This window comes from Giraffa tippelskirchi, chromosome 9 (assembly GCF_054371585.1).
Source record: "Giraffa tippelskirchi isolate mGirTip1 chromosome 9, T2T-mGirTip1v1.2.pri, whole genome shotgun sequence".
Lineage (NCBI taxonomy): Eukaryota > Metazoa > Chordata > Mammalia > Artiodactyla > Giraffidae > Giraffa > Giraffa tippelskirchi.
In genome coordinates this window covers 134,044,753-134,072,657 of record NC_137283.1, presented here as the reverse complement: position 1 = coordinate 134,072,657, position 27,905 = coordinate 134,044,753, and the positions used below count along the sequence as shown (strand labels likewise).

General features: G+C 39.2%; 2 protein-coding genes across 7 annotated transcripts in view; one reads left to right on the top strand and one right to left on the bottom strand.

The window, feature by feature from the left end:
• Window positions 1–7,586, top strand: part of MED23 (mediator complex subunit 23) — a 52,864-nt gene extending 45,278 nt beyond the window's left edge. For all 3 annotated transcript variants that reach the window (XM_081529069.1, XM_081529067.1, XM_081529072.1), the window contains one exon: window positions 7,190–7,586. In XM_081529069.1, coding sequence (XP_081385195.1) covers window positions 7,190–7,228 — 39 coding nt within the window. In that variant the 3' untranslated portion in view covers window positions 7,229–7,586. The remainder of the gene's footprint in view (window positions 1–7,189) is intronic.
• On the bottom strand, window positions 43–27,905 carry ARG1 (arginase 1). 4 transcript variants are annotated; one of them, XM_081529081.1, is made up of 10 exons: window positions 27,791–27,905; window positions 14,488–14,688; window positions 11,012–11,170; window positions 10,099–10,171; window positions 7,251–7,425; window positions 4,327–4,486; window positions 2,519–2,613; window positions 1,037–1,141; window positions 681–817; window positions 43–433 (listed from the first exon to the last, which is right to left on the bottom strand). In XM_081529081.1, exons 3-10 carry the CDS (start codon window positions 11,090–11,092, stop codon window positions 267–269), a joined length of 993 nt encoding a protein of 330 aa, XP_081385207.1. In that variant the 5' UTR covers window positions 11,093–11,170; window positions 14,488–14,688; window positions 27,791–27,905; the 3' UTR covers window positions 43–266. The 4 variants fall into 4 exon arrangements, with proteins under 4 accessions (XP_081385207.1, XP_081385208.1, XP_081385209.1 ...); XM_081529082.1 differs by having other exon boundaries at window positions 14,488–14,685; XM_081529083.1 differs by lacking the exon at window positions 11,012–11,170.

Genomic DNA, 27,905 nt, shown 5'->3' with positions numbered 1-27,905 from the left:
AAATGAATGTATGTTTCTCTAAGGATAAGTCTTTTGCCAAAATGGGAATATAAACTTTTTAATTTCACAAAAGTTAGCATTTCCATATCTTGAATTTCACACCAAGAGGAAATTAATACAGTTTATACTAATTGTACTAATATTTACCAAGGCAAAAGATTTTCCTGAAAGACCAAATCTTTGGGACAATAACTATAACTTTAAACTATTAGATTTGCTAATTATGTCATTTAGCTGTGAGATTTTTTTATATGATGACTCCACGTTTACTTCAGTGGTCTAAGGTAATCAGTAGGTTTATGGTTACCCTCTCGAGCAACCCCAAAGCAAGCCACGGTTATTGCTACTGTTGTGTTCACTGTTCGAGTCACTTCTTCTGGTGTCTTCCCCAGAGATGGATTCACTTCCATTATATCTAATCCTGAGAGTAACCCTACAACAACAAATGAAAATAATGTAATTTATTAAATAGCTGATATTTGTAATTTAGTACAGACTGACTTGAAGTATTTTCCAGGAGTGCAAAGAGGTAGTAACAACTGAAAACATTTAAGTCATTGTATTATGCAATGGGCATTCAGGAAGTGTCAAGTTGGGGCTTTGTTTTCAAATCAGGGAGGTATCAATACATATTGGCCAGGTGTACACTTTCTCTTGTATTCACTCAGATTTTTACTCACCTGTTTTGTAAATTTCTTCTGTGATGTAGAGACCTTCTCTGTAAGACAGACCGCCCTGGACTGGTGTGCCAGTAGCTGGCGTGAAATATGGGTCCAGTCCATCAACATCAAAGCTCAAATGAATTGGCCTTTTCTTTCTTTTAAAAGGTGGGAAAGGAATTCAGGTTAAAGTTGGTGGTTTAATATTTAGTAGAAAAATACGGTTCTTACTTTGTTTTACAAAAAGTAACAACCCCGTGAACTTTCATTATTGTACTTGCAGGCTTTGTTAATAACTTACATTGACTAGTGTTAGTAGCAAATCCTTTTAATAATATTTGTTTATACACACACACACACACACACACGCATCATACCTTCCTAGTAGATAGCTGAATGTTTCTTCCATCACCTTGCCAATTCCCAGTTTATCCACTTCAGTCATTGAAAAGTATTTAATTCCCAGAGTTTTCAAAATATAGCTATAAAAGAGAAGAAATTAAGATAATCTACAGTTTATAAGGAGGCTGACCCTCTTGTTTCCTTTTAGAGAAAAGATCAATGTGGTAAGATTCAAAAATTATTTAAGGGGCTTCCCTGGTGGTCCACTGGTTAATAATCCACCTTGCAATGCATGGTGGACATGGGTTCGATCCCTGGTCTGGAAAGATACCATGTGCTGCAGAGCAACTAAGCTAGTATGCCACAACTACTGAACCAGCGTTCCAGAGCCCATGAGCCACAACTACTGAGCCCACACACTGCAACTACTGAAGCCCCCCTGCTCTAGAGCCCATGCTCCACAACAATAGAAACCACCGCATTGAGCAGCCCAAGCACCATAACAGAGTAGCCTCCGCTCATCGCAACTAGAGAAAGGCCACATGCAGCCACGAAGACTCACCATGGCCAAAACATAAATCTTTAAAAAAATAGATTTAAGTTTGGTGAACTGTATGTATATATCAATAATTTTTAAACAGCAAGTCAAGGTAAGAATCAGCTAAATACATACATATGCATCTATGTTGTTGCTGTTTAGTTCGTTAAGTCTTGTCTGACTCTTTGCAACCCTATGAACTGTAGTCCACCAGGCTCCTCTGTCCATGGGATTTCTCAGGCAAGAATACTGCAGTAGGTTGCCATTTCCTTCTCCAGGGGATCTTCCCAACCCAGGAATCAAACCCATGTCTTCTGCATTGGCAGGCAGATTCTTTACTGCTGAGCCACCTGGGAAGCTCATATATGTATACACATGTATGTATAGATACAGATCTAGATACAGATGGGTTTCCTAGGTGGCTCAGCAATAAAGAATCCACCTGCCAATGCAGGAGACATAAGAGACATGGGTTCAATCCCTGGGTCGGAAAGATCACCTGGTGGAGGGTATGGCAACCCACTCCAGTATTGTTGCCTGGAGAATCCCGTAGAAAGAGAAGCCTAGTGGGCTACAGTCCATAAGAGTCAGACATGACTGAAGTGACTTAGCATGGACTTAGATACAGATATAGATATATGGGGCTTCCTAGGTGGTGCTAGTGGTAAAGAATATGCCTGCCAATGCAGGAGACTTAACAGACTATATTCTCTTATCTCTATCCCTGGGTGGGGAAGATCCCCTGGAGGAGGAAATGGGAATCCACTCCAGTATTCTTGCTAGGAGAATCCCATGAACAGAGGAGCCTGGCAGGCTACAATCCATGGGGTCGCAAAGAGTCGGGCACAACTGCATGTCTGAGCACACACATAGATATATAGACTTGGTGCTGAAAATAATTTTTTCTCATTGACTTAACCAGCACGCCTAACGAGAAAGGACAAAAAGGAAGGTAAACCACATCAAGGAATAAACTTACTGTTCCCCAGGGTCCACATCTCTCAGACCAATATACACAATGTCTTTGGCAGATATGCAGGGAGCCAGCCAGTAGAATCCTGGGACCTCAGGCATCTAGAATTGCAATGGTTCCATTGGGTTATATATGCTTCTCTTGAGCAAATCTTACATTGAAAGTTAAGGACACATATTAGATTGCATGTATCTTATATTCAGAACATAAAATTCAAGGAAATCATTAAAATACAGTACAAAATTAGGAAGAGAATGTCTGTCCCCCTGTGCTACCCTTGGTTGCTTTGGCCTTACCCAGCCTCACCTGGTAGCCCAGACCTAAGCTGAACCATTTGTCAGCATTTACCTGCTCTACGCTCCATTTCTACTGGGCCCTGTTCTCCTGGAACTCTTCTATAAAGAAATCAGTGTGCTTTCATAGCTTCCTTCTTTTCTTCTCTTTCTCAAAAAAGACTTTATCCAGAGAATGGTTTAGAGTGGCTGATGAAAATTTTCAATCAGACCTTTGATTTGACCATGTCTTCAAATGTCCCAGAGCCTAGCTTGGCTGTTCTCATGAGCTAGCAACACATTTGCAAGTGTATAAACCAATCATGTTGGTCATCGGTTTGGAAAATATTGCTGCTGACATTTAACATAAGGAGGTTTGGATCCCCAAATATCATCACATTGTCCAATTTACTACAATTGTATCAATAAAAATTGTTTTATTGGTAGCATATCAGTAAAAATTATGAACCACAATATTAAATCTTACTCTGAAATTTCATCTTACATTTTTTAGAAAAGAAGTTTCCAGGGAGCAAGGAGATAGTTCTCCCTCTTGTGATTTACACATGTGCTTCTCATAGTAAAGATCTTAAATAATAAGCCATCATAATCTGCATTTAAAGTCTCCATGTTTGAAAAGGCCCTGTGTTGTGAAGGGGACACTTGGTTAGAATGAGAGGCTGTGGCGTGTGTAACAGAAAGAGGCACCAGGAGCAGAGTTATGGTCCTTGCCTTTCTCCACATTTGGTGTGTGTGTTAACCTCTGAACCTTTGCTCACTTGGTCATAAAGGACTCCTCTCTGCCCCACCTACTAAGAATCAAAAGGACGGGGGCGCTGAGGACTGGGGGCTTTTGCCCACCCAGCGAGCAGTGAGCACACCGTCTGCGCCCTCCCTCCCTCCACAGTCACCTGCTAGTCTGCCTCGTCCCCCGCCTCGTGCTGCCTAGGCCTGCCTGCCCTTTCTAGGATTATGTATCTGAAACAGCAGGCTGTGCCCTGAACCCTGTCCCCTTTGTCAACAACCCTTAGAACTTCTTCACTTAAGGTCTTCATCTCTCTAAACCTAAAGATGTAAGGGGCCAAATTTCATGCTCGGATGACTGTAGGAACAGAGAGAGCACCCATGGAAGAAGTCTGGAGAGCACCGTGGTCCTGAGAACATAGGCCATGCCAGGAATTCATACTACCTTAGGGGAAGGCTCTAAACTGTAAGCAGCCATATTCTCCACTTAGGAGTGGAGAATTGTGTTCCACCTTTCTGAGAGCAGAGAATCTACATAAACTATTTGGAATTCGGAGGGGAAAAAAAAATAATCAAAAGGAAAGCTACACCTGAAGTCAGTTTGCAAATTATTAAAAATGTAGAGATACAGAGTCTCACTACCTCTGTCCACCTCCCCCCATTGCTTATCGGCTGCTGAGAAAATAGTTTGAAAATTAATCAAGAATAAAATGGCACAGGGGTTCTTACTTTCCTTCTGGCTTCTGAACTTCTGCTAAAGATAACTCTTTTGTAATAGAATACCAACCAGCTGTTTACCTTTTCCTTTAGTTCCTTCAGAAGGAAAGACACAGGTTGTCCATGCAAGTTCCCAGTTGTGGTTGTCAGTGGAGTGTTAATGTCAGTGTGAGCATCCACCCAAATGACACAGAGATCTGGGTGGACCCTGGCATGGCCAGAGATGCTGCCGATTGCCAAACTTTAAAGGAAAAGAAGTTCGTGTGAACATCAGGTTTGCAGTATCAGTACATATATCATTTACACAATATTCTGGCCTGATTTTCCTTTAAGTCAAAGTGGCTAATATTTCTGAGAGATTTTAAACTGAAGATGCCAATTAAACAATTGCAACAATAGAGAAAGTATACCTAACACAATATTTACTAACAAGTTATATTTATTCATTGTAACTGCATTACTAAAAAAAAACCTCATTTTTCTTCAAAACCACCTTCTAATAAAATTGCAAATTCTAGCTTAACTAAAAATTAAATGTATGAAAAGACAGTAGCCACACAAGAAGTTTTTTAGTGTGAACTATCACTCAGTTCTCAGGGTTAAAACAGGCTCATTTCCTGTACTCTCATCTCTCTTGGTAAATACTTAATTCTCCCAAGTGAATTATGACAGAGTCCTCCCATTTTTCTTAAAATCCAATTCTTTTACAATTGGAGAACATCACTCAAAGCCCTTACATCCACTTCAGCCAGTGTATCCTGGAAGCTCACTTTATTCAACGTTCAGATCCTCTGCTGGAACTTTCTAGTCTCCTGCTACGTATTTAAGGACTCACTCTTAGCCAGGTCCAGAACCCTCAAAATTCATCTCAAACACTCCAAGTTCCAGAAAACTTGCCAGAATGGCAAGTTCAGTTCAGTTCCGTCGCTCAGTCGTGTCCGACTCTTTGCGACCCCATGAATCGGAGCACGTCAGGGCTCCCTGTTCCCAAACCCACGTCCATCGAGTCAGCGATGCCATCCAACCATCTCATCCTCTGTCATCCCCTTCTCCTCCTGCCCCCAATCCTTCCCAGCATTAGAGTCTTTTCCAATGAGTCAACTCTTCGCATGAGGTGGCCAAACTATTGGAGTTTCAGCTTCAACATCAGTCCTTCCAATGAACACCCAGGACTGATCTCCTTTAGGATGGACTGGTTGGATCTCCTTGCAGTCCAAGGGACTCTCAAGAGCCTTCTCCAACTGCTGCTGCTAAGTCGTTTCAGTCGTGTCCGACTCTGTGCGACCCCATAGACGGCAGCCCACCAGGCTCCCCCGTCCCTGAGATTCTCCAGGCAAGAGTACTGAAGTGGGTTGCCATTTCCTTCTCCAGTGCGTGAAAGTGAAGTCGCTCAGTCGTGTCCGACTCTTAGCGACCCCATGGACTGTAGCCTACCAGGCTCCTCCGTCCCTTGGATTCTCCAGGCAAGAGTACTGGAGTGGGGTGCCATTGCCTTCTCCAACACCACAGTTCAAAAGCATCAATTCTTCAGTGCTCAGCTTTCTTCACCATCCAAATCTCACATCCATACATGACCACTGGAAAAACCATAGCCTTGACTAGATGGACCTTTGTTGGCAAAGTAATGTCTCTGCTTTTAAATATGCTATCTAGGTTGGTCATAACCTTCCTTCCAAGGAGTAAGCGTCTTTTAATTTCATGGCTGCAGTCACCATCAGCAGTGATTTTGGAGCCCAAAAAAATAAAGTCTGACACTGTTTCTACTGTTTCCCCATCTATTTCCCATGAAGTGATGGCAAAGCTAAGTAGTGTCTTACACAAAAGTTAAAAGACCAGGATTTGCCATACAATGTCTGCATTCTCCCCTTGTGAATGCTCAGGAACGCTCCAGAGAACCCCAAACTTTCAGAAGCGGTCCTTTCTTGATGACTCAGCATGCTGTTTGTCTTTCCTTCTAGGTTTCTTTACCTTTGTCCATGTGCCACTTTTAAAATTCCCACTTACAAATTTTTTTACTTAAAAAAAGAGAGCTCCAGTTTCTCAACATGAGTTTTGTCACAGAAGTCCTGAAAACACTTTGGCTTTCAGTGAAAATATGGAGGGGGCTGAAGTAATTGACTCCTGCATTAAGAGTCATTGTAATCTTTGTACTTTTGATCTAATGGTATTTCTGATTACATGTCCTGGGACCTTGAGAGTAAACATGGGAAGACTCAAGCGCAAACATTATCTTGGTCACATTATTCATAATGGTGAAATTTGAAAATAACCTGAATATCTGACAATGTGGAGATATATATATATATGTATATATATATATATATACACATATGTATAGAGAGATATCATACCTAGATGAAATATCAAGCAGCAGTAAAAAAAATATGCTCATATGTATTGTGAGATATTAATAACATAAGGAAATCTGTAGTGTAGATGAAGAACAAAACAGGATAACACATACAATTGTTAAAATTATATACAAGGAAAAAATTATGGCAGGAAGGAAATGTAACATTTTAAAAATCTAGTAGAAATGGTTTTTAGAGAACTACAATTGCCACTGTTTTTTTCTTTTATATATGCATGTGTATTTCAAAAATTTGATAATTATTACTTTGATAGTGGGAAACACATGCTTTAATTGTTGACATAAATAAGTTATTTCTATTATCACTAATCAAGTACAATAGACTGACTATTAACTTCCTCAGTGCTTATTTATTTAGGAATGTAAGCTTGAATATTTTGCTGAAATCCATTCACATACCGTGTATTTTCTGCTGTCATAGAAAAAGGTCATGCCAGACTTCAAATAGAGGGAAGTTTTTGTTTCCAAAATAAAGTAGTAATCAATAAAATTGAAAGAAACAAGGCAGAAAATGTGGTGTAAAATATTGATCAATACTTTCCTTTCCTATTTTCTCTCTTCTCATGGTTTTAGTTATACTTCCTTCACCGGATTTATACCAGACTTCCATAGAGATAAGCATGAAAAAAAAGACCTGTGGTCTCCGCCCAGGACAAGGCTGATCCTTCCAGTCTTCTTGACTTCTGCCACCACATCAGCCAGCTTTTCATTTGCTTTTCCCACACACCTTGGATTCTTCACAATTTGAAAAGGACTGTCATCAAGGATATCGGCAAAGGACAGGTCCCCATAATCTTTCACATCATACTCTATAATTGAAAGTTTTAGGTTACTAAAGGAGATTACAAAACAGACTGTAGGATGATTCCAATTTTACCAAATAGGTGTATTTGCAAAAAAAAAAAAGAAGAAAAGAAAAGAACCCAGAATGGCTGTAAAAACTCATGAAAATAAAAACCATGTCCACTATTACCTGACGTTATCATCCCAACTTCACTGCACACCAGTGCCTGCTGTATACTGGGTTCTATGCTGCTGCCTGCTATATACTGGGTTCTCTGCAAATTCTTCTTGACTCAAGATAGTTAGGCTAGACATGAAAGTGTAAGTGATAAAAGCTGGTTTGGGCTTGACTCATGGCGTCACTGTCTAGGGTTCTGTTTGTGTGCTGTTTATTTTTCTATGATAAGCTTGTTTTGTGTAGGTAATAAAAACGCTGTTTTTAAAAAGAAAATATATTTATACATATATATATATATATATATAGGGCTTCCTAGGTGGCTCAGTGGTAAAACGTCCACCTGCCAAGTAGGAGACCTGGGTTTGATTCCTGGGTTGGGAAGATCCCCTGGAGAAGGGAATGACAACCCATTCCAGTATTCTTTCCTGGAGAATCACATGGACAAAGGAGCCTGACCAGCTGCAGTCCATGGGGTCACAAAACAGTTGGACACAACTTAGCAACTGAACAACAACAATATATATTTATGCCTAGAAAAAAAAGACACCGGTATTTTCTCAACTTCCTTACACTATATTAAGAGCCCTTGGTTTCATCCCAAGCTGTCACCAACATAAACCACTCAGCTTCCTACTCTGCCTGCCCATTGTACCTGCCTCATAATGAGATTGTCTGAATTAATAAGAATATATGATTAGCCTAATGCTTCCATGAAGTCAAGAGATAAAGGCTCTATTTTTATACTTGTTAAATAAAGAAATTGCAGATAACCCAAAGATTCTAAAGACCTAGGCTCACTTTCTAAAAGGCCCTGCTTAGGCTTCAAGGTACAGGTTTCATGCAAAAGTGTGATATGGGATCAATACAGTGTTCTGAATTAACCAGTCATGGTATACTGTACTTATTACATGTCCATGTGTATCCATGAATCAGTAACACCTTCAATAGATTCAAGCAGATATAAAATGTGGCCAAACTATGCTTGTTAACTGAGGGATCTAGCTTTCTATTCTTGCTTGGGGTCGTTTTTTCTTTTTTTTTTTTAACTTTATGGGGTATAATTGTTATTCACTAAAATTCACCCATTTTAAATGTACAAGTCAGCTAGTCTTAGAAATATCCACAGTCTTGCAAGTACCACCATAATAATGATTTAGAATATTTTCACTTTCAGAATATTTTCATTATTCCCCAAATTCCCTCCTGCCCTTTAAGTCAATCTGTACCCCTTCCCATAGGCAACTGCTGATCTTTCTCTTGCTATGCTTTTGTCTTTCCTAGAATTTCATATAAATCATACAGTTTGTAGCCTTTTGCGTCTGGCCTCTTTCATTCAGCATGATATCCTTGAGGTTCACCCATGTTCTTGCCTGTGTTCCTGTTTATTGTTGAGTATTATTACCCCCATGTTATGAATGTACCGCTTTTTGTTTATCCATTTACCAGTTGATGAGCATTTTGGTTTTTTCCATTTCCTGACTTTTATAAATAATGCTACTACAAACATTCAAGTAGAAGACTTTATAGTATATTTTTTTACTTCTCTTGGTAAATCTCTAGGAGAAGATTTGCTGGGTCAAGAGGTAAATGCAGGTTTATTTAAGAAACTGCCAAACTACTTTCCAAAGTGGCTGTGTATTTATGCATTCCCACCAGAAATACATGAGAGTTCTGATTGGTCCATATCCTCCCCAACATTTCATCAGGGTTTTACATATAAAACTGATGTTTACTTTAGCCCATACTTTTAAAATTATATTACTTTTCATCTGCATGCTCATGTGTATATAAAGAAATATATGTATATATGTACACATACTAGGATGTTAATGCAAATACTAGGTACTGTTATTATTATTATATAACCATCTTATTTTATTTCTTTTTACAAATAAGGATCCTTTTGTTAGTAATGTACTTTCTGCTGCCCCTGGCTTTTCATTTTCAGTTTCCCTGAATCCCCTACCATCCACCTACCCCCTAGTTCTTGCACACACAGATTCTCTAAAAGAGTAGTCTCACTGGAAAGACAAAGTATCTGAGTGAGGATATTCATCCAACAGTGTTTACTGAGCATTCTTCCCTTTGTTGCATTTTTTTTTTAAATAAGATGTTCTTCTAAGGTTATAGCCAGTGCTGCTATAATGTCACTGTGGTAAAAATGGCACTCCAGACACACCCTCTTTTAGCAGGAGCCTCGACCTTCCTTCAGAGTAGGAAAGAAATCAGGCTGATCAGCTTTCAACTTAGAAATTACCTTGTTCAAACTAGTGGTTACCAGTGGGGAAAGGGTGGGGAAGGGGCAATATAGGAGTAGAGGGTTGAGAGGTACAAACTATTACAAATAAAATAAGCTACAAGGATATATTGTACAACATAGAAAATACAGCCAACATTTTACAATAACTGTAAATGGAGTATAACCTTTAAAATTATGAATCACTATATTGTATAAATATGTAACATATAATATTGTACATCAACTATACTTTAATAAAAAATTGATTAAGTAAACAGTTACCTAGTACTTTAAGTTTCTCAAGCAGACCAGCCTTTCTCAGTACTGTAGGGCCTTCTTCCACTCCTCCTCGTGGCTGAACAATGAAAACATAGAGTAATTCAGACATTATCATATCATCAAACCCCCACAATAGAAGCATTTTTCATTAATCAGTTGAAGAGTATCATTTTTTGAGTACCTACAGGGTCAGGAATTTACATGATCTCACTGTCATCACAGCTAGGTAGATTGAATTACTCCTATGTCGAATATGAAGGTATAGAATCAGAAAGGTTATATAACTTTCCTACAGGCACAGCGAACAAGTGGCAGAGCCTTAGTTCACATCCAGGTGGTTTGGATCCCAAAACTTGCAACTTCTCTTCTCCATCACACTATGTTACCAACACAGTGGACACGTTTTGCACAAAAGCACTCTGAGAGATAGAGATACAATGATCCAAAGGAGAGGGCTTTTGTCTTTGAGTGACTCACGAGTGAATAGGGGATTTGGATATTTATTAATAATCCCAATTATAATATTTAGAGATTTGCATCAACACAGTTACAAGATAATGTAACCACAAAAACAGGATGTTCCTAACCCTGTCAGGGGTGAAGAAGTTTCAGAGAAGTCTGCAGGGAACAGGCTGACATTTCTGCTGAGTTCTGCAACATGAGTAGGTGGTTCAGGAAAATAGATGGGGTGACGAAGACACTTTGCAAACCTGGAGAACAGCTTGAATCAAAACATAAGGTGAAAAAAAAAGTGTGTCATCAGACAGACCTACGTGCAGGTCCGCATGGTAGTAAGTTAGGACTCTTGCGGAGAAAGGAGGCAGCAGGGAAAATCATCACTTGGGAGATGAACTCACAAAGACCAACCCAGCATTTCAAGTTTTGACCTGTTTAAGCGTGGTTGGCACAATTCTACCTTTGCTCTTTTTACATCGGGGGAGCTAGCACGCTTCTTCCTTGCAGTAAGTCTTCTCCAGCCTCCTGGCAGATAAGCCATCTAAAGAAACAGTTCTTTTATGTGTCTCTCTGATTCCAATTTCCAACAAGGCTTTTCAATAGAGAAAGTTACTCTGTGCTGTTAGGTGGGAGTGAAAAAGTGAAAGTGTTAGTCGCTCAGTCGTGTCCAACACTTTGCGACCTCATGGACTACAGCCCACCAGGCTCCTCTGTCCATGAAATTCTCCAGGCAAGAATACTGGAGAGGGGTCGTCCTTTTGAATTTCCTTCTCCAGGGGATTTTCCCAAACCAGCGAACGAACCCTTGTCTCTTAGGTCTCCTGCACCTCTCCACTAGTGCCACCTGGGAAGCCTGCTGTCAGGTGGGAAGATGTGCCGAAAGACACCTGTGTCTATCCTTAGGGTTGCACTGTGGCACCAAACTAAGCGGAAATTCTTCCCACCTCACATTACCGGATGACTTGCCCTGACTACCAGGCAAATTCTCCTTGTCAAATTCCTGTCCCTGGCAGCAAGGGACTTCCCCTCAACACCATGCTCAGCCAGACACATCTGCTCCTTCACTTCACTGCTTTTTTTTATGACTCCCGCCTCTACCCCCTCAACAAGTGGATACAATTTCTCCTTCTTTAAACTCCAATAGAGTGCTACTTGGCTGAAATTTTGCCTTGATTTTGAGTTATTTGTCATTGTTTTCTCTCCCTTATTAGATTTCTGTCCTATCTTCTCTACCCTTCCAGCACTGTATTTTTCAGTAGAGAGCTGACACTTAGGAGATGTTCAAAAACTGTCAATTTGATAAAACTCCCTGATCTTTGCCCTCTCCCTTTCAAACTTCGGAACAAATTTTAAACATTCCTGACAAATGAACTTATTTACAAAACAAAAATAGGCTGACAAACACAGAAAGCAAACTTATGGCTACCAAAGGGGAGATGGAGATAAGGGGATAAATTAGGAGTTTGGGATTAAAATATGCACACTATTATATATAAAATAGATAACCAAAGAGGACCTACTGTAGAGCACAGAGAACTATATTCAATATCTTATAATAACCTTCAATGGAAAAGAATTAAAATTATATATTTATATATATATAACTAAACCATTTTGCTGTACACTCAAAACTAAAACATTGTAAATCAACTATATTTCAATAAAAATTTCAAAAATAAAACCATTCTGAACTTTCAGAATTATTTAAAAAAGAAAGAAGAAGAAATCTTATACACCCCTTAACTGACACTAAAATTCCTCCTCCGGATCTGTATAGACCAGGACACCCTCCCCCACACAGATGCTCAAGCGCCTTACATAAAATGACAGTAAAGACGATCCCACAGATATTGTAAATATACAATAACACAGTTGTTCAGCTTCCCAGAGTGACACTTTCTAGCTTTTATTTTCCATCTGATTTAAAATGCGTCTTATGTTCTGTCTTTTCTCATTGTTCTTTGTTAGCGCTACTGACTTTGAAGCTAGGCTCCAATCCCTAATTGACCACAATTCCAAGATTCACTGTAGAACTAAAGATGTAACAGCGCAGGTCAGGAGCACAGGCTTTGGTATCAGTGTCTGGAATTACACAGTCAAAGTGGTGTGACCGTGAACAAATTACCATAGTTCACTGAGCCTTAGCTAACACAACGGGAAAATAGATATAATACTTACTTCATTTTTGGTCACCAACCCTTCCCCTCAACCACCGCCCTGCAAGGGTGTGGGGCTGAGGATGGAATTCTTTCTCAGACTCAACCTTCTAGTCATCGGCCCTTTAATCCTTTCCTTTGCTTGTTTATCCAAATTTTATGTCCCTTGTCTAAGGACAGAAATTTATATGTTGGCTGATTTTTCCCTTCTATGCTATGGTTTAGAATAGAAAAATCTCTCTCTGAGTCCCTACTATTGTAAGACAATAAGCTTCATTCTCGTGTGTGGGAGGTGGGTGGGGGGGCAGTGGTCTCTTACTCTTTGCATGGTGCCATGTTTTAATAAGGAGGGGCTGTAGAGGCAGGAGGAAGAATTATGGAGAATGGAAAATGCACCGGGCTATGTTTCAAAATGTTGTCCCCTAGAGGGGCTGTTATCATCAGCATGTGGCCTTCTGCAGGGGTCCAGGGATCAGAGCATGTTCAAGCCATTTCCTCCCTCCCTCTCTCTCTTTCTTTCTTCCTTTCTCCTCCCTCCCCTCTTTTCTTCTTCTTTTTTTTTTAATCAGTTATTTCATTGTGATCTTTGTTAGAACCTGTCAGAATAGGTGAGCACATTGTGGAATTTGCAATTAAGCCCAGCATTACATGAAACACCTCTTTGTCAGCAAAACCTCCTTGTGTTTCAGGAGAGAACTTTGAAAGATTTCCAGGGGAAGTGAAGCAGTTTTGACTGACATTTCAAATGCAGTTTGCATCTCTAACCTCTGACCTGTCCCAATTTGTTTTGTAATAAAAAGTCACAGTGCAAAGCAAGAGTTCAGAACTAAGAGAAGCAATACACTGCTCAGTTGGGCAAAGAGAAAGTTCTAAGAAACCCAAGAAACCTCATTTAAAACAACCACAACCTCAAAAAAATCTGCATGGTGAGTTTTAATTCACACTTTATCTTATTTGCTTTTGTGTTTTTTCTTCCCCCACCCCTTTAGCACAGACACTTGGAGGAGTTGAAGATATCTGTAATCTCATTAGATTTACCAGAATGAGTGTGCCTGGGCAGAAAAAAAAAAGAAAAGATAGTATATTTAAGTGTTGCTGGCATGTTTTAGAAGAGGAGTTTGATAAATCCAATAGTCTTTTCAATGTGATCAATCTGCAGGTGGGTTTCCATTTTCACTTTTCTTTTTTCATCCCTCAAAGAGAGGAACACAAAGAACGTCACCTAATCCATGAATCAACACTTTTATAGAATCATTAAAGCTCTAAAATAATATAAATAACTCAAAATGTTGATAAATTAATAATATTTAGTTTATTCACATTTTTAAAACTTAAAATTTACCACCCATCTATGAATTTTTCTAGGTATTAATTACATAACTAATAAAATATATTTTCTTAAAATTCTATCTCCTTCTACATATACACAGTAACAGCAATAGGGATAAGAGCATGGAAATCTAAATGAGTAGCTACAAGGCAGAAATTGTCCATTTCCACTCAAATAGAATTATTTTCTCAAAAAATGAGGAAAAGTTCAGCAGATTTAAATAAAACTGGCTGTGGCTGAGATTAGGTGTTGTAGTTATAAATCTAATGTTATAAGTGGATTTGTGACCATAATTATACAATGATGTAAAATGATGAAAAGACTTTAATATAAATTTCAGGTCAGGTTGTATCAGGCTGTTTAACTAACCAGATGGTAACACCTTACTAATGTTGAACTTGGTAACTTTTCTCATAAACTCCAGTTATTCAAAGCCAGGTTTTTACTCACCTGGCCCTTTGAGAAAGGAGCTCCAATGATCCCTATGGACTGTGGCTTGGAACTCATGCTCCAACACTGCTCACCACGGCACCCGAGGTCTCCAGGTAGTCGTCACCCTCTGCAACTCTCAATGGCGGAAGGCACATATTTTTTTCTATTTATAATTGAGTTGAATCTGTTTACTCTAATGAGGAAGAGTAGCTCCACCTACTGAACCAAAGCAACAGTCAAGTGAAGTCCAGCACATTCATACTCGGAATAACTTTGAGTCCTCCTAAGTCTAGGTCTCTAATTAATTGAGGTCATTCATGGAGCCAGTTCACACCCAGTTCACAAAGCCACCTGGTAACATTAAACTTTCCTAATCACAACCATGATTTCTTAATCATAGTCATCTTTTCTAATCATAATTAATTATAACCACAGAAGTGCCATAGTTCTAGCTGTGCAAACTCAGAGCATGGTACTTACCTCTTTCAGGTCTTTGCATCTGCCTGTGTCAAAAAGCCGGGGACTGGCAAGATGGTGTCTCACATCTTTTCCAGCCCTACAACCCTGAATTCAGTTTTCACTCTAAGATTAATGGTTAATCCACAAGACACACCTCATACACTACCGGGGTAGGTCTCAGGGAAGGCATATGGCTTCCTTTTCTGATTATTAATTAAAGAAAAAATTAATTGCCTGATTAATAACCAGAAGTGTTACCATACTAATTTTGAAATAACACATGCCCGTTGTGCTCAGTCATGTCCAACTTTTTCTGACCCCATGGACTGTAACCTGCCAGGCTCCCCGTCCATGGAATTCTCCAGGCAAGAATACTGAAGTGGATTTACACTTCCTAATCCAGGGGATCTTCCTGACCCAGGGATCAAACCTGTGTCTCTTGCATCTCCTGCACTGGTAGGTGGATTCTTTGCCACTAGTGCCACCTGGGAAGCCCCATGATATATGTGGGAAAATAACAATTATTGGACTCAATATCAAAATGAAATATAGATGTAAAAACAGTCATGATTGAATTTTTATCATGTGCCAGATACTGTTTGTTTTATATTATCTCATTTAATCCTCATATGAATTGTATGAGCTGTCTCACTATTTTTTATTTTACTGATGAAGGAACTAAAGCTCAGAGAGGTTGCCAAATGGCACACAATGGAAAGCCGTGACTCAGTCATAGCAATTCTGGACCCATCTAACTACTGGGCTTTACATTCTAAACATAGATGAAGCGCCAGCTATGTGCGTCAGGCCACTGTGCCCTAGGAATATTATCACAAATGTATGGAATTAGAAGAAATGTACCCTAAAAATTCTTCCAATTTTAAAATGACACAATTATAATTTTAAAGGAAAATTCATTTACTAGAAACTAATTTCTTTCTCTTATTGGCAAGAGAGAAGGTTGTGGACTATTTAAATTTCATAAGGGCAGGAAATTAGTCTGCTGTAACCCTGGTGCCTAGAGCAGTGTTGACATGTGATAGGCACTCAATAAATATTTATTAAATGTGTAAATGAGGAAACCAAGGGCTTACAAGGTCCATTTTAAGAGGAATATTTTCCATGGTCTTCCTATCTTTTACTTGTGGATTTGCTTGCATATCCTAGATATTTACTTCTGGGATTTTGTATAGTTAACTATTAACCTCTTACAGAACTAAAGAGGACCTAAAAAGCCTCTTGATGAGGGTGAAAGAAGGGAGTGAAAAAGCAGGCTTAAAACAAAACTTTCAAAAAACTAAGATCATGGCATCCGATCCCATCACTTTATGGCAAATAGATGGAGGAAAAGTGGAAATGGTGGCAGATTTTATTTTCTTGAGTTGTAAAATCACTGTGGACAGTGACCGCAGCCATGAAATTAAGAGATGCTTCCTCTTTGGAAGGAAAGCTATGACAAATCTAGATAGTGTATTAAAAAGAAGAGATGTCACTTTGCCGACAAAGATCTGTATAGTCAAAGCTATGGTTTTTTCAGTAGTCGTGTATGGATGTGAGAGTCGGACCATAAAGAAGGCTGAGCCCTGAAGAATTGATGATTTCAAACTGTGGTGTTAGAGAAGACTCTTGAGAATCCCTTGGACAGCAAGGAGATCAAACTAGTCAATCCTAAAGGAAATCAACCCTGAGTATTCATTGGAAGAACTGATGCTGAAGCTGAAACTCCAATACTTTGGCCACCTGATGCAAAGAACTGATTCACTGGAAAAGGCCCTGATGCTGGGAAAGACTGAGGGCAGGAGGAGAAGGAGACAACAGAGGATGAGATGGTTGGATGGCATCACTGACTAAATGGTCATGAGTTTGAGTAAACTCTGGGATATAGTGAAGGACAGGGAAGCCTTGGTGTGCTGCAGTCCTTGGGGCCAGCAAAGAGTTGGACATGGCTTAGTGACTGAACAACAACCTCTTGTGGTTTCATATTGCAAATAACTTTTCCTTAGTTCAGTTCAGTTCAGTCGCTCAGTCATGTCTGACTCTTAGCGACCCCATGAACTGCAGCACGCCAGGCCTCCCTGTCCATCACCAACTCCCGGAGCCTACCCAAACTCATGTCCATTGAGTCGGTGATGCCATCCAACCATCTCATCCTCTGTTGTCCCCTTCTCCTCCTGCCCTCAATCTTTCTCAGTATCAGAGTCTTTTCAAATGAGTTAGCTCTTCGCATCAGGTAGCCAAAGTATTGGAGTTTCAGCTTCAACATCAGTCCTTCCAATGAACACCCAGGACTGATCTCCTTTAGGATGGACTGGTTGGATCTCCTTGCTGTCCAAGGGACTCTCAAGAGTCTTCTCCAACACCACACTTCAAAAGCATCAATTCTTTGGCACTCAGCTTTCTTTATAGTCTAACTCTCACATCCATACATGACTCCTGGAAAAACCATAGCCTTGACTAGATGGACCTTTGTTGGCAAAGTAATGTCTCTGCTTTTAAATATGCTATCTAGTTTAGTCATAGCTTTCTTTACAAGGAGCAAGCGTCTTTTAATTTCACGGCTGCAATCACCATCTGCAGTGATTTTGGAGCCCCCAAAAATAAAGTCTGACAATGTTTCTACTGTTTCTCCATCTATTTGCCATGAAGTGATGGGACCAGATGCCATGATCTTAGTTTTCTGAATGTTCAGCTTTAAGCCAACTTTTCCCCTCTCCTCTTTCACTTTCATCAAGAGGGTCTTTAGTTCTTCTTCATTTTCTGCCATAAGGGTCATGTCATCTGCATATCTGAGGTTATTGATATTTCTCCTGGCAATCTTGATTCCAGCTTGTGCTTCCTCCAGCCCAGCATTTCTCATGGTGTACTCTGCATATAAGTTAAATAATCAGGGTGAGAATATACAGCCTTGACGTACTCCTTTTCCTATTTGGAACCAGTCTGTTGTTCCATGTCCAGTTCTAACTGCTGTTTCCTGACCTGCATACAGGTTTCTCAAGAGACAGGTCAGGTGGTCTGGTATTTCCATCTCTTTAAGAATTTTCCACAGTTTATTGTGATCCACACAGTCAAAGGCTTTGGCATAGTCAATAAAGTACAAATAGATGTTTTTCTGGAACTCTCTTGCTTTTTCGATGATCCAGTGGATGTTGGCAATTTGATCTCTGGTTCCTCTGCCTTTTCTAAAACCAGCTTGAACATCTGGAAGTTCAGAGTTAACTTTTCCTAATCTGTGAATAATCTGATCATTTTATATATATCATCATTTGAGATTCTTATTTTTTTTTTAATGGAAAAGTAGATAATTTTTAATGACAATTTTAAGAAAAGATGTATCTTTACACTGACTTTACATACTAGGCAATTGAAAATTTTTTCCCTGCACTTTGCATTTTGGAAGTTTCACTAATCCTTTCTACTCAAAAATCACAGATATGTATTTCTATATTTTTTCCTATTTGCTTTAGTTTGTCTTTCATGCTTAGTTCTTTAATCCATTGATACCCATCTTTGTCTATTATGTAAGTTTTCCAATTCTATTTTCCCCTGTAGAGTCCATCAGTTTCCTCAATAACATCCATTGAGCAGTCCATCCATTTTGCCTCATGGATTCAAGTAGTATTTCCCTCATGTACCAAGTTCCCCTAAACATACAGGTGTGTCACTGAGCTCTTTCTTCTAATCTATTGGCTTATTTACCTATGGCTGAGCCAGGTCCACACTGCTTTATCATCATGGCTTTTTGGTGTGCAAGTGAAAGCGAAAGTCGCTCAGTCGTGTCCGACTCTTTGCGACCCCATGGACTTCACAGTCCATGGAATTCTCCAGGCCAGAATATTGGAGTGGGTAGCCTTTCCCTTCTCCAGGGATCTTCCCAACCCAGGGATCGAACCCAGGTCTCCTGCATTGCGGGCAGATTCTTTACCACTGAGCCACAAGGGAAGCCCAAGATTACTTGAGTGGGTAGCCTATCCCTTCTCAAGCGGATCTTCCTGACTCAGGAATCAAACCGGGGTCTCCTGCATTGCAGGCAGATTTTTTACCAACTGAGATGGTAGAGAAGGTTTACCAACTGAGATATGAGCTATTAGGGATGCTTTATGGTATATCTTACCATTTTTTGGTCGAGAGTAGCGTTTTTCTCTTCTTTTTCAAAACTGATCTAGCTGTTTATGGATCTCTATTCTACTACATTTTCAGAATAAGTTGTTGGATTCCTTTTAAAAACTTCAGCTAGAATTTTTAGTAACTTTATAAATAAGCCCATAGAGATTTGCTGTCTCTCAAATTTCATTGTGGGTATATTATTTTTATTCCAACATCTGAAGTGTTTGTCTTTGCGACCCTATGGACTACAGCCCACCAGGGTTCCCTATCCATGGAATTCTCCAGGCAAGAATACTGGAATGTGTTGCCATTTCCTTCTCCAGGGGATCTTCCTGACCCAGGGATTGAACTTGCATCTCCTGTATTGGCAGGTGGGGCCTTTATCACTGACCCATCAGAGAAATTCTCTCCTTATAATACAAACCTCTTAACTAATATCTCTCCTCCCTTCTTCTCTTCATCTCCCTCCCACCATCTCTCACTCTCTGTCTCTCTCTCTTTCTGAAATATTACCTAGCATATCTCTGAAGATGGGACCACATCTTATTTCACTTTGATCCAGAGCCACTAGAATGAGGTTTGTTACATAGGTGCTTGTGTTAGCTTCCTAGAGCTGCCTTAACACACTGTCACAAACTAGATGATTTAAAACAGCAGAAATGTTAAGAAATTATAAACATTAACTGACCCTTAAAAACATTCAGGGCTTTTAAGGGTTGCACTGTGTTCCCCAAAAGATATGATGAAGTCCTTATCTCCAGTCCCTCAGAATATGGTCGTATTTAGAAATAGGGTCATTGCATACATGTATCATTAGTTAAATGAGGTCATACTGGAGTAAGGTGGGCCCTACTCCAATATGACCTGTGATCTGTAGGAGGCTGTAAGTCTTAACTCAAGGTGTTGCAGAGCCATGTTCCTTCTGAAACTGATATGAGAATCCTTCTTTGCCTCTTCCAAGCTTTTAGTAGTTTTCCAGCATCTCTACCATTCCGTGGCTTTTGATGCATCACTCTAATCCTCCATCCTCACATGATATTCTCCCTGTGTCCCTGTATTTCCCCATGGCCATCTTCTTATAAGGTCACAGATCATATCCCCAGGCAATCACTCAATTTTTTTAGCCTATATACCATAAATTCTCTGGTGAAGGCTAGAGCTCCTCTGACATATATAAGTGCATACCTTCACTATATGGGTGGTTTGGAACACACATTTCTACTCAGAGCGAGGGAGGCTGATGAAAGCAGAGGGCCCTGCCCACCTAGATTTCTAGACCAATAAATAGGTATTTACTGATAACCATTTTATTTAGTGCTTGCTTCCATGTTTTTTCTTGTTTGGGACTAGAGGTATAATATATAGACACAACCCTTAACTGAGGCTGAACCTAGGATCACATATTGCATGAACTTGTCAGGTCCCCTTAGTCTCCTTTAATCATCACAGTTCCTCAGTTTTTCTTTGTCTTTCATGAACTTCAGATTTTTAAAGAGTCTCTCAGTTTAGGTTTGTCTGAGGTTTCCTCTGATTATACAGAAGTTTTACATTTTTGCAAGAATATCACAAAAGTAATATTGCTTACTCTCAACGTGTCACATTGGAGGGCATGTGATGCTGATTTGCTCCATTGCTGTTGAGGTTGACTTTGATCTTTTGGTTAAAGTAGTATTTGCCAGGTCTCACCACTGTAAAGTTACTGTTTTCCTTTTTGTAATTAATATTGTGTGAGATTAATTAATTTTATGAAATTATCCTGTTTTTTATTATACTTCAACCCACTCAGTTTAACATTCATTGTTCTTGACTAAAACTTGATTATTACTGTGACATTTGCCAAATGATGATCATTTATTTCCATAATTTTTTACCTTTATTAGTTGGAATTTTACTTTAAAGAGGAGTTTTTATTCCTTCTCCATTTGTTTATTTATTCAGTTATTCGCCTCACCATGTATTCCTGGTTTCCTATTTTACTCCGTGTGTACTGAGTCATCATATTCTGTTACGAATGTTGGCATACCCCAACTCCACATGATAGGTTGAGCCCTTCACCCTCCATGGTATTTGAAAATAGGAGCCTTTGGGAGGTAACTAGGATTAAATGAGGTCATGAAGGGGGCTTCTCTTGTGGGTCAGTGGTAAAGTACCTGCCTGCCAATGCAGGAGACACAGGATCAACCCCTGTGTAAGAAAGATCCTCTGGAGAAGGAAATGGCGACCTACTACAGTATTCTTGCCTGGAGAATCCCATGGACAGAGGAGCCTGGCAGGCTACAGTCCACGGGGTCCAAAGAGTTGGACACTACTGAGCACAAAGTCATGAAAGAGGAAACCTCATGATGGGATTATTGCCATTATGAAGGGACACCAGAAAAATTGCTGTCCTCGAGAAGGAAATGGCAACCCACTCCAGTGTTCTTGCCTGGAGAATCCCAGGGACAGTGGAGCCTGGAGGGATACCATCTCTGGGGTTACACAGAGTCAGACACGACTGAAGCGACTTAGCAGCAGCAGCAGCAGCAGCAGCAGATTGCAGCCCACCAGGTCCCTCTGTCCATGGGATTTCTCAGGCAAGAATATTGGGGTCGGTTGCCATTTCCTTCTCCAATATATGACTTACAGCAGTGTTAACTACATTTATTATATTTTACATGGCATCTCACATACTTATTTATCTTATAATTGAAAGTTTGTACCTTTTAACTACCTTTAGCCAATTCCTCCTTCCCTCACCCCACACTTCTGGTAACCACAAATCTGATCTCTTTTTCTATGAGTTTATTTTTGAAGTATAACTGACCCACAACAGTATGTTAATTTCTGTTACACAACATAGTGATTTGGTATTTATATATGGTTTAAAATGATCACCATGAAAAGTCTAGTTACAATATGTCACCATGTGTGCGTGCTTTGTTGCTTCAGTTGTGTCTGACTCATTGTGACCCAGTGAACTGTAGCCCACCAAACTCCTCTTTCTATGGGATTCTCCAGGCAAGAACACTGGAGTGGGTTGACATTTTCCTTCTCCAGGGGATCTTCCCAACCCAGCAACCAAATCCACGTCTCTTATGTTTCTTGCATTGGCAGGCGGGTTCTTTACCACTAGTGCCACCTGGGAAGCCCAATATCTCACCATACTACATAATCATTGACTATATTCCCCATACTGTAGATGGCTATATATATGTACGTATGCATATATATAGATGATTGTTTTACATTGCTGATCTCTCAAGTACAAACACATTTTAACAATCTTGTATTTTTCCTACCCCACATCAAGGTTTACTGTTTTTAACATTGTATTTTACATCTTTTTGTCTTGTATATCCTTTAACCATTTACTTGGATATAGACGATTTTACTGCTTTTGTCTTTTAACTTCCCTGAAAGCTTTATACATGGCTGACTTATTATCTTTATTATATCAGTTCAGTTCAGTCGCTCAGTCGTGTCTGACTCTTTGTGACCCCATGAACTGCAGCATGCCAGGCCTCCCTGTCCATCACCACCTCTCGGAGTCCACCCAAACCCATGTCCATTGAGTCAGTGATGCCATCCAACCATCTCGTCCTCTGTCATCCCCTTCTTCTCTTGCCTTCAATCTTTCCCAGCATCAGGGTCTTTTCCAATGAGTCAGCTCTTCACATCAGGTGGCCAAAGTATTGGAGTTTCAGCTTCAACATCAGTCCTTCCAATGAACACCCAGGACTGATCTCCTTTAGGATAGACTGGTTGGATCTCCTTGCCATCCAAGGGACTTTCAAGAGTCTTCTCCAACACCACAGTTCAAAAGCATCAATTCTTCAGCGCTCAGTTTTATTTTATAGTCCAACTCTCACATCCTTACATGACTACTGGAAAAACCATAGCCTTGACTAGATGGACCTTTGCTGGCAAAGTGATGTCTCTGCTTTTTAATATGCTGTTGCTGTCTAGGTTAGTCATAGCTTTCCTTCCAAGGAGCAAGCGTCTTTTAATTTCATGGCTGCAATCGCCATCTGCAGTCATTTTGGAGCCCCCTAAAATAAAGTCTCTGTTTCCACTGTTTCCTCATCGATTTGCCATGAAGTAATGGGACCAGATGCCATGATCTTAGTTTTCTGAATGTTGAGCTTTAAGCCAACTTTTTCACTCTCTTTCATTTTCATCAAGAGGCTCTTTAGTTCTTCTTCACTTTCTGCCATAAGGGTGGTGTCATCTGCATATCTGAGATTATTGATATTTCTCCCGGCAATCTTGATTCCAGCTTGTGCTTCCTCCAGCCTAGCATTTCTCATGATGTACTCTGCATATAATTTAAATAATCAGGGTGAGAATATACAGCCTTGACGTACTCCTTTTCCTATTTGGAACCAGTCTGTTCCATGTCCAGTTCTAACTGTTGCTTCCTGACCTGCATACAGATTTCTCAAGAGGCAGGTCAGGTGGTCTGGTATTCCCATCTCTTTAAGGATTTTCCACAGTTTATTGTGATCCACACAAGTCAAAGGCTTTGGCATAGTCAGTAAAGTAGAAATAGATGTTTTTCTGGAACTCTCTTGCTTTTTCGATGATCCAGTGGATGTTGGCAATTTGATCTCTGGTTCCTCTGCCTTTTCTAAAACCAGCTTGAACATCTGGAAGTTCACGGTTCGTGTATTGCTGAAGCCTGGCTTGAAGAATTTTGAGCATTACTTTACTAGCGTGTGAGATGAGTGCAATTGTGCGATAGTTTGAGCATTCTTGGCATTGCCTTTCTTTGGGATTGGAATGAAAACTGACCTTTTCCAGTCTTGTGGCCACTGCTGAGTTTTCCAAATTTGTTGGCATATTGAGTGCAGCACTTTCACAGCATCATCTTTCAGGATTTGAAATAGCTCAACTGGAATTCCATCACCTCCACTAGCTTTGTTCGTCTTTATTATATATTTGCCTTTAAAAATGAGGCTTTCCTTTCATAACTGTCATGTTCTAGTTATGGCCTTTCCTCTTCTGCTTAAAGTCTCCGTAGCATTTCTTGTAAAGCTGGTTTGGTGATGCTGAGCTCTTAGCTTTTGTTCACGCGTAAAGCTTTTGATTTCTCTGTCAAATCTGAATGAACACCTTTCCAGGTTGAGTATTCTTAGTTATAGTTTTTTCTCTTTCACCACTTTAAATATACAGAAGGAAGGCCACTCCCTTCTGGCCTGAAGAGTTTCTGCTGAAGAGTCAGCTGAGAGCCTTACGCGAGTTCCCATGCACATCACTTTTCTTTTCCCTTGCTGCTTTCATTATTCTCTCTTTGTCTTTAATTTTTGCCATTTTAAAATACAATTTGTCTTTGTATGGTCTTCTTTCAGCTGATCTTGCTTGGGACTCTCTCTGCTTCCTAGACCTGGATGTTTCTTTCCTTTCTCAGGTTAGACAAGTTTTCAGCTATTATGTCTTCAAAACAAGTGCTCATCACTTTTCTCTCTCTCTTCTAATTCTGGTATGCACTATAATGTAAATGCTATGCTTGATGTTGTCTCCTAAACTATCCTCATTTCTTTCTTGTCTTGTTCCTCTTCAGTGGTTTCTACTACTCTGTTTTCCAGTTTGCTGATCCATTCCTCTGTATTATCTAATTTATCTACTATTGACTCCTTCTAATGTATTTTTCATCTCAGTTGTTATATTCTGTATCTCTGTTTTGTTCTTCTTTATGTTTCTTAATCCTTTGTTAAAAACTCCTAATTTCTCACCCTGTTCATTCAGTCTTCTCCTGAGTGCTTGGAACATCTTTACAATCATTATCTTGTACTCTTTATGAAGTAGATTGCCTAGTTCAACTTCACTGAGTTCTGAGATTTTATCCTGTTCTTTCATTTTGGACATAATCCTCCATTACTTCACTTTGCTAATTTGCTGTTTTTATGTATATGCATCTGGTAGGTAGGTTTCCTGGCCTTGGAGAAATGGCCTTTGGTAGGAGACTGCCTATGCATCCCAGGAGCTCTGCTGCCAGTGTCCATGTCCCCAGATTGCTGCCTGCCTCTCCAGGAGGCTCTCCAAGATTAGCAAGTAGGTCTGACCCAGGCTCTCTTCAAATTACTGCTTCTTCCCTGGGTTCTGAAGCCTGTGAGGTTTTGTGTGCACCCTTCAAGAGTTGTGTCTCTATTTGCCGCAGTCTTCTGGCTCTTCTGAAAGTGTTACTGGCCTTTTAAGCCAAATGTTCTGGAAGTTCACCTTCCTAGTGCAGAATCCCCAAGGTGGGGACCCTGATGTGGAACTCAGACTATTCACTCAATGAGAAGACTGTAATTATCCTCTCGTTTATAAGTTACCCACCTGGAGGTATAGGACAATACCATATCTCTGCGCTTTCTACCTGTGTCATGGTTGCTTCTTTATATCTTTAATTATAGAAGTTCTTTTCTGCTGGTCTTCCAGTTTTTCCCATCAATAGTTGCTCTGTAAATAGTTGTAAGTTTGATGTGCCCATGGGAGGAGATGAGCTCAGGGTCTTCCTACTCTGCTATCTTGGCCATTCCCCCATTTGGTTGATCTTACAGTATTTGGCTGGAATGTCCTTCAATCCATGACCCTTTATACCTACATCTATTAATAGATGAGTGATCTCAAGTGAAGTAATTCATCCATTTTGATTTTTTAAATGTAGGTTTTATTCAGTGTTTGAACCACAATCTAAGAGAGTGATATCCTTGGCCTCTGTTTTGATTCACTGCATACTGATCTCCCCAGGTTGCTTTTTGGTATCATGAAACTGATCTTTTTGGAAAGACACAATAAGAAGGGACCTTATGACATCTATAACTGTATTTGCAGTGGAGATATTATTGAAGCCATTGTGTGTCATATCTGTAAGTGTTCCATACATGCAGTCCTCTGAGTAATTTCTTTCAAAACTGAGCTCTATAAAGTGTTACTTGGCCTTAGAAACTGTAAGTTTTCTTCTTTGGGCAATAAATACTATCCAACTAACTTTTGGGAGTGCTATCTTTTTCAGGAAGCTGAAAGCTAAATTTGTGTCCCACCTATAGCCAATTATGTTGGACAATATTACTTGAGTATGTGTATGTGTGTGCTCATTTCACTTTCATTTTATCTGATCCTGATTTTTAGTGTATTTTTTTGTTGTTATTATGTGTTACCTAAAAGCACTCTCAAATTCTCCATAATCTTAAAACACGGGAAGAATATTGGGTTGGCCAAAATGCTCATTTGACTTTTCCATAAAAGTTCTCATGGGAAAACAAACCCAAATGAACTTTTGGCCAACCCAATAAATACGCAATTGAATAGTAAATTTAAGATGCTTTGATATATTTTGTATTTTCTCTTGAAATGACATAGATTGATTTATTTGTGTCTGTTGAAAAAGTAATCCTAAATTGTTCATGAGACAGTGGCAAATAGAGACTGGGAAATGCCAGAGAGCCCTAAGAGTATAAAAATACAGCCTCAGGTAAGGACAAGTGGTTTCTCAATTGGGTGGATCTACTCACTTCTCTTTTCTTGGATTTAGGAATGTCCATCACTTTCCATTCCCACTGAGGTCAACTTTCTGAATATGGTACTTCCAGAGTTTCAAAATTTTTGCCAACAAGGCCATTGGAGGCAAGAATATAAATGGTATTTACTATGTAATATCTGTGTACTTGGTTGCTAAACTCTATTACAAGTGATCTTCCAGGAAGATTTGTGCTATTGCAGGAAGCTTCTACTGTTTTCAAGACTTTCAAGCAAGTGTATGCAAGTTTAATATTTGATGCTTTCTTTTCCATATTGGCAAAAAGAAGTTACATTCTCATTAAGACACATATATTAAATAGTTTTAGTACTGGTTGAATTTATATTTCTGTTTTAAGCATATTTCTACTAATCCTTCAAAAGAAAATTATGATTAAAATACTTATAAGACAATGCTCATAAATATACTTGCTGGTTAATTAAAAAAAAAAAAAAGAATCCAAGATTGCAATGGTAAAAGAAAGTTGACAAAAGGTGATTAATCTTTTCATGTATTACAACCTGAGGAATTATCTCCTACCTATTCATTCATTCAACAAATATTTATTAAGAACATTTGTTGTACCAGGTAACTTCTACTCTATTTCTAGCATGAAAACCATGAATATATATAAACCAATATTTTATAATGCCAGACTCCCAAGGAAAGTGTTAGTAACCTGTGGTTTTTCTATAAAACAGACATAGTTTCAGAAAAGTTTTATATCCAAATGTGAATATCTTTGATGAGACTAATTAGAGACATTTATCATTTCAATTAGGCAACTCAATTATTCACTGAATGATATGTCAGATTCCTCACTATTTTTATTTTTCTTACTGATGATAGACCTATGTAATATTTTTATTTTTAAAATGGGTGTGTACCCATAGTAAAATATTGAAAATATCAAAAAAATAAGAAGAAAACATTATCCACAACCCTACTTCCCATATATGAATTCTAATATTCTGCTATGCCATTCTGATATTTTTTGCATTTATATATGTTGCTCACTGGGAACAATTTTATACCTCATTTTATTCTCTTAGAGTTATTTTCTGAACATTTCTTATATCATTAGTAATTTTTAAAGAATGCTTTAAAGAAATATCAATGTGCTATCAAATGATTATAGCATAAATAACCTGAATGATGAATATTTAGATTCACTCTTTACTATTATTGAAATTACTGTGTTAGACTTTATAAGTTATTCATTCTACAGGCTCTCAAACAACAGCCAAGAAAATCCAATATTGAATGAGAGCATTTTACCAGCTTAAAACAGAAGCAGCTCTTATCAGAACTAGAAGGGAGATGATGAATCTTGTGCAACTAGTTCCTCAAACATTTTAAATGTTGAGTTGCAAGAGGAGTTCGGAGTTCTGTC